Source organism: Malania oleifera, chromosome 9 (assembly GCF_029873635.1).
Source record: "Malania oleifera isolate guangnan ecotype guangnan chromosome 9, ASM2987363v1, whole genome shotgun sequence".
NCBI classification, from domain to species: domain Eukaryota; kingdom Viridiplantae; phylum Streptophyta; class Magnoliopsida; order Santalales; family Ximeniaceae; genus Malania; species Malania oleifera.
Genome location: NC_080425.1, coordinates 67,109,613 through 67,117,202, shown reverse-complemented (window position 1 = coordinate 67,117,202; position 7,590 = coordinate 67,109,613). Strand labels below are relative to the sequence as shown.

At 34.3% G+C, this 7,590-nt stretch overlaps 1 protein-coding gene across 1 annotated transcript; it reads right to left on the bottom strand.

The window, feature by feature from the left end:
* Positions 1–1,646: 1,646 nt before the first annotated feature.
* On the bottom strand, positions 1,647–7,012 carry LOC131164057 (protein cornichon homolog 4). Its single transcript, XM_058120997.1, has 5 exons — positions 6,610–7,012; positions 5,101–5,282; positions 2,093–2,215; positions 1,907–1,985; positions 1,647–1,825 (listed from the first exon to the last, which is right to left on the bottom strand). Exons 1-4 carry the CDS (start codon positions 6,679–6,681, stop codon positions 1,952–1,954), a joined length of 411 nt encoding a protein of 136 aa, XP_057976980.1. The 5' UTR covers positions 6,682–7,012; the 3' UTR covers positions 1,647–1,825; positions 1,907–1,951.
* Between the last annotated feature and the right edge of the window lie 578 nt (positions 7,013–7,590).

The following is a 7,590-nucleotide window of genomic DNA, read 5'->3' as shown; positions in this document are numbered from 1 at the left end:
TCTAGTTTGCTGCTTCTAAGGGAGATTTCCATAGACCACCCGTTGGGCATTAATGGCTTTGAACTACTGCTGCTAAGGTAGATTTCAACTCATTAAGAGTAAGAGAGAGGGGCAAGGGAAGACAACAAAGAGCGTGAAAAAGCATACATAAAATTTTCTAATAAATAGACATGGAAATTGTGTTGGTTATAAAGTGGGTGTGGTGGGGGAATTATTAATAATCCAATTTTTGGAAAATCGATTTTGAGTTAATCAACTTGGACGCACATAGTCATCACATGGGCTCGGCCAATTGATTTTTGACATTACTTTTACAAACTTAGTTATACTTTAATACAATTTTGTATATATTCAGCCAACAATTATATAATTGTGTTTTTTAAAATAAAAAAATAATAATTTTGTTAAAAACTTGTCATGTACCCATCAAGTATTTTGATTGTGGTGGACCTAACATTGGTATCAAGTTTTTGTGTGACAGCTGACATGCTTAATATTTATCTGGTAGATACTACTTGCCAGTATATATATATATACTTTTTTTTAAAAAAAGAAAAAAAAAATTCATGGTTAGTTTTAAAAAAATAATTATAATTAAAATAATTAGGAGTTAACTTTTTAAACAAAAAAATAATTGCTTGAAAAACAGGTATGATGAATTACATAAACATTATATATTTTTTAAAAAATACGATATGGACCATATAGTGTTTGACTCGTGCTATAAGTACTTTTACAAAAAAATATTTTTCTAAAACTATATTTTTAGAAACCTTTTAAGTGAATTTTAATACACAATAGGAGATAGATTTATCCTCATTTAAAGTTGTACACCAATAAATAAATAATAATAAAACTTCTTAACCAGCTAATAATGTGTGTGACAAATCCTCTGCAATCCTATGGAGTAAATCTTTAACCTTGTTGTGTAGTTAAATTTTATTTGTCTTCGCAATAAGCATACATAAAATAATGTGAGGCGCCTGCTCTTTACTCGCAATAAGTATACATAAAATAATGTGAGGCGCCTGCTCTATAGGGCAGTAAAAATGAACATCGAGATGCAAGAATTAAGAGGCAATTAAATAATGATAATTCTAACATTATAAAACAAAGAAAACACAAATTGTGGGGCAAACATTTCATACACAGCATTTGTAAATGGCAATTAGTGCTGTTTTAGTTCCTACCATTACACTTAACAATGTCATGTTTCGTTATAAATACCCTTTTTAATTGTGGGAGACATTTTTACTTCCTTTGATCTTCTAGTCTAACCTTCCATTTCACGTGGGGAAAAAGGTAAAAAGCACAGAAGACACTTTGTTTATCAAAAAGAGAAATTGTCTCATAGTAAGTTGATAACAATAACGGGTACAAGGTTATGGCCGGTAGAATGCGTTGTTTGTTTTACTGATTCCTTCAACAGCACACATTCCTCTTTCCATTAGAATGAGAGCAGTGGCTGTCCAAGCTCACACAGCAGTTTTAGCAAAAAACTCCACCACTGAGACTTCCTACTTCCTGCTTTTCGGTAGGAGGGGAATCGAATCAAATAGAATCTCGAAGTCATCACCCCCTCTTTGTTTTCATTTCATTTCATTCTACGACCCAAACATAAGCTTAGAAGAGCTCAAGCAGAAAAGGGGAGAAATTCATATTCTATTTATAAAAAATGGGGGTAGGGATACAAATCGAAATTATTCTTTTAACAATATTTATAACCATACAATTCAGGGATGAGAAATCATTGTCAAGGTCGTATGAAAGAAATCAATTTCCAAACCCAAGAACTTCCCCCCAAAGCATTCCAGGTACAACAGACCTGGTATTGAAACAAAGGCAGCAACTTAGCAGGATTCCAATATGATGCAATGGAGCAGTTTCATGGCAGCACAATACTTACATGAGGAGTGGAAGGACACTCTACGAAGCAAGCAGGTGTGCATGACTACTCACTTTCTTCCAATACGCTCCAAATCATCCTACAATAAAATGCATTTACAGCAAAACAATCTTGCTTTAGTGGTTGTAAATATGTAAATACATTACTAATGCTTGAAGATAGCAGGCATGTTTCTTCCCACATTACCAGAATATGGAGAGAAAGAGGAGGAGAATAATATAGCCGAGTTTGAGAAGCCGTTGTTTCTTTTCCCAGTGGAGCATGTTGAAGATCTCAGTCACATCTACCAGGTGCTGGTTTCGTGTATACCTGATCATGCATGAAAGGACAACTGAGAATAAGTGGTCAAATTCATCGTATAATCAGTTGCATCAGGCGGCTATCAGCAACCCAAGTATCTCAATCCACTAAACCATGAACACTAGAATATCAAGTTTAGCACAGAATATTGTCACACTCTACCCCAAAAAAAAAAAGGCTTTGGAGCGAAGCTAATAAATTGTACTCAGACGGTAAACACCAGAGTCCCCACCCAGGTTCAATATTTATTTTGATAAAACAAATAAATAAATTAGGAGAGATAAAAAGACAGAGCACAGAGGAGGATAGAATCCTCCTGAATTAACCAAATTAAATACAGCAGAAAAACAAAAGAAAACAGCTACAAGCTCCAACCCTGCATCTTGAACAATATTTTAACAAGAATATCATTGATCTTCGCACCATACCAGTGGACATTTGCTTGAGCACTGGCCCCAAGCATTAAGCAAGCATCTAGTTATCGTGGTTTTAAATGGTGGTAGGAGGTAGCAGTGTAATAATAGCAGGTATATGAAAGCAAGAGTTGCGGATGCTATATCACACAAAGTGGGTGCAGATGTCACTAAATTTTTCAATCATGTACAAGCTAGTTTATATTGCTAGATTCACATATTTTGAGCACCTAGCCTTAATAAGATTCTGACCCTATGTTTGGAGTGACGTTAAATTTGAATTTGTATTGAATTTAAATAAGATGGAATATAAAATTGTATTGAAATTTGTCCAAAACCACCCAAATCTTAGTCCAAGGTCCAAAATCCATACACCCAAATGCAACATTAATGTATTTTGGATCATTTAGTTACTAACATTTTTCAGTAAAGGTAATAAATTTTATATTAGTCTTAAAATGCTATCGAGAAAAAGTTATATTTCTTTCACGCTTTTCAATACTTTATAATCATAAATATGACTGAGTCAAGCTAATTAATCATCTATGCGGTAAAAATAAATGAATGAAACAAAATAGATCATGTTAATAATATGTATATACACTATTACCATATTAGGCACATAAAGTGCTAAATTATTCAGGCTCCTTTATTTAGCTAAAGTCTTTAAAATCTAATATATTTAGACCAAAAAATTATATTATATAACCTAAGCTATTTATTATAAATGTATCATCATAAAACTTACCACTAAGAAAATCAATAACTCAAATATGACAAAAACTAGGAAAAATAGAAAAAGTGGTTCAAAGTTGAGAGAAATAGAAAAAATTAAATTACTATTATCACCAAAAAAATATAAATTTGTTAACAAAAATTGTTTATCTCAAATGGTTAATTAATGCATCTCTTATGAATCTTACAAAAAATAAATAATTATGCATTTTTATCCTCTTTTTCTTATGAATCTTACAAAAAAATAAAGAATTATGCATTTTTATCCCTCTTTTCTTACATAGCTAATCAGGATTGGTTTATGAAGGGAAAATGAGTGAGAATGTTAAGAAAAAGTACAAAAGTAAAACATAATGATAATAATGTTGTATTGCAACCGTCTTGTTATGGATATAGCAGTCCCAAAATGGTCTACATCCCTGCTGTGCAGTAGTAGCAGTCCATAGCTGCCGCCACAGTTATGATTTTTATTCCTGCAGTTATAACAGTGTGTAACAGCATTGGGAACCAAAATATTTGTTACATAACAGGGATATGTAACAGTTGTGGACGCCATAGTAGTCAAAGCCGCAAGGTACACTAACGCGCAAAGGTACCTTGATCCAAGGACGGGAGGCCAAGGCGTGCACCTCACAAGGTGAACATTCATTAAAGTTGTGTATAAAATTCTCCAAGTAGCAGAAATCTCAACCCCCCATTCCCCCCTTTTTTTCAACCCCCAAAAAAAAAAAAAAAAAAAAAAACAGCAAGAGAAACAAGAATGTAAGACGAAGAAGAAAAGAAGACTGATAGCAGCAACAGAAATTTCAGGAAGTAGCAAAAATTCAAAAAATAATTGCCAAAAAAAGGGGGAAAAAAATCAAAAGGTGGGTTCACAGTCACTCTTGACTGATAGCAGCAGAATCACTAATTTCAGTTCAAGAAGAAGAAAACACGAGTTGGCTTTCAATCAAAGCTTGAGAGTTGGCATTGAGAATCTAGGATTGGCCTTTGATAGCAACTATCTGTCTCGTGGGATGCAAATTTTTTTCCCAAGAGAGTGCTGACTTGCTGAGAGTTTAGCATACATTAAAAATGCAATATAAAATAAGATATATCCAGATTTTCACCATTTTTTATAATTGTGCAAAATCAGATGGCTGAGGTTAAAAGAAGAAAAAATGTATAAGGTAAACATGCATGAGGTGTGCCTCACAGCGCGTCATGCATCTCTGCACCTCAGTGTACCTCTTGAAGGCCATCTCACCACTACCACTTTGAGATGCAGGCCTCATCACCTCGTGCACATTGTGCCTTTGGCTTTTATGGCATGGTGACAGCACTATCTAAAACTACAGAGTATATACACTCGTGTTCTCAAAAAATATTTTTGAGGGAAGGGTTTAAGAAATACATGTTTATAAGATACAATTTGGGTAAACATAACAAATGAAGAGATTTGATTTTCATAATAATTTCATATAAATGAATAGGATGTGTTAAAAGAAAAATGTAAAGGTCAATTTTTACATTCCTGACCATCAAACAGAAAATCAGTTACAAAGGAGGTCGTGATAGTCTGTACTCTGGATGGAACCACATTTTGATCTAAAACACCTCATTCTTGGGATATGGAGAATATTTTTCTTTCAGAAGACGAAATTTCAATGTGCATGTGTGCATGCGCGCTCACATGCTCACACCTGAGCCAGCTAGTATGTCAAATTACATTGGACTAATTAATGTAAAGGGTGAGAAAAAACTTACAGCCTCACATTGTAGTACAGGTATGGAACACAAAGCAGTGACATAATCCAATGCCCTGTCACAAGATAAAAGGCGCATAGGACCCCTTGGATGATAAACTCGGGCAAAATCACTTTGTTGATCCGAGATGACGAATCATAAGGATTTATATAGTCAAACTCCAGGTCCGCCAAGCACATAAGCTGCAATAAATTTTCAACTCTTAGATTCCATATTAAATACCCAAATTCATACTGAAGAACTACTAATGTTAAGCTAAGTAACTGCCTACTGATAATTCCTGAATGACTGTTTTTTCTTTAAGGGCAAAAAATATTTTGGAAGGGGCAGCCGACCCAGAAGACCTATTTTTACATCAGAATCATCATTCCATTTCTCATCCCATCCCATCCAAACCCCCCCCCCCCCACCCCGGGTGGCAATCCCCAATCATTGTAGGTATATCTTAATATAGGGGACATTATAATTCTGAGACAGGGCTCCATTCTCCCCACACTAGGAAAATTTAAATTCGCTTGAGGGAAAACAATGCCCCTCAGAATTCAGCCAAACAGGCTGCAGATTGCAGCAAAAAGCAACATACTGCAACCAGCGGATTGATCAAAAGAAAATCTAAAGTCGTTTCACTAATCATCTCATCCAAGAAAAAGTCGATTCTAAATTGAGAAACATATTAGCAGCAAGCACTTGTTCCCATAGCATTCCATGTTGCAATATCAAATATCTCTTTTCAGACAAAAATACAGGTGAAACGTGATGAAGTCCAGGTCATACAGCAAAGATCCAAATATCCAATAAATCAAAACAGTGAAATGTTTTATCGAAACATGAGATTCCAATTACTTGAGCACCCAGATTCATGAACACTGCATATGGAGCTTCTATCAGATTTAATGTAATGATGATTGTATGTTAGGAATATACCCATATTCGTCTCAAATTAACAATTTAGCTGCAGGAAAAAGACTATGAACTCTCTAGCCAAATAGCCACGAATAGCCTATTTATTTCTCTCATCCACCATGGACAAGATATTCTGGCCTAATGTTCACAGACGATCAAGATGCACAGATCAATCAGGGCAAATCAAATAATTTGAAACTTCAATGTGCAAACCATTAGCATGCTTAGAGGCTTGACTTTTCCCTTCCCAGATTAGGCTCAGAGAGCCACAAAACCACTTCATGTAAGGGATTGCTTGCATTTCCGTAAGCATAAATCATAACAACAACCCACAAATAATTCAAAGCACTGCTCTATAACGATGACATTCCCAGTGCAACACATATGGAAATATATGCCCTTAAAAACTGCTGCCTTTCAGAACAACATGCACAAAATCCTATTTTTACCAATCACGAATATTAATCAACAAACAGAGATTCTCAATCTAATTCGAACAGCCTTCTTAAACGCATATCTATGTAAACAAAAATTTCGTAACCATATAATTGGAGAGAATATATGACTAGTCAACATTAAAATTTTTTCTAGGGTTTAGGAATTGACCTGGTAAACGACAACGACTACGAGAGCTATGAGGACGAAGAAGGAGATCAGCCATGCGTATAGATCTCCCATATCACATGCTCCTCCTTCGCGCGCGCTCTCTCTCTCTCTCTCTCGCTCTCCCCTTTTCTCTCGCTTTCTCAAATCTTCAAGGGCATTTGCAAGAAATGCGCGCACGATAGCCTTCAGGGAGGAGTTATGCGCTGGGGGTGTAAAACGCACGATTTTAGCACAGCTCCAGGTTATAAGGATCGGATCGGAGAGGATTGGACGGTCGGAGATGAAGCACGGCGGCGACCTGGAAGCTTCGGATACTCTTGGTAGATGTTTGTAATAATAATAAAAGGGTCGTAATATTAGGAAATTTTAATTTAATTTAAAAAGATTTTCTATGTCAATCTCCTATTCAAAATCTTTTTCTACCCCTATTCAATCATCTCCTAACTCACACATTTCATGCCCTAACAACTTTAAATTTGGAATTTTTTCTAAGTTATAAAAAAAAATGTAGACTAATGAACTCTTAGTCAAATCATATTTTAAACAATTTTTCAGTATCTGAAAAATTAAAAATGAAAAAGAACGAACTTTTTGAACAGACTTCAATCATATAAAAAATTAGTTTTCATATTATTATTGTTTCTCATGTTTGTAAATTAAAATGACATCAAAGATTTGTATTCTCATACAAAATACTTAAAACATTCATGATTTTGAATTTAGGGTTAAAGATTCTTTAAATTCATAGTCTCTCTATAAATTAAAACGATTCTTTCATGTAATGCACTTACTGAGTTTGATTATACGAAGATATATAAAAGGACGAAGAAATTGATTGCTTAAAATAAATAAAAAGTTATAAAATCAAACTGCACTTTCTATTAACTTAAAAGACTTATGTGAATCAATTTGTTAAAAGGAAAACAAGAGAACCTAAATTATTTGACAAATTATCCAAATAAATGTTAATAGACTTAGGAA

Bases quoted from the DNA above. Each gene is read 5' to 3' on its own strand.
- LOC131164057 (XM_058120997.1), bottom strand. From the start codon at position 6,681: ATGGGAGATCTATACGCATGGCTGATCTCCTTCTTCGTCCTCATAGCT. The intron at 5,283-6,609 runs GTCAATTCCTAA...AATTTATTGCAG, and splicing joins TAGTCGTTGTCGTTTACCAG to CTTATGTGCTTGGCGGACCT. The intron at 2,216-5,100 runs GTAAGTTTTTTC...ATGCATGATCAG, and splicing joins CTGTACTACAATGTGAGGCT to GTATACACGAAACCAGCACC.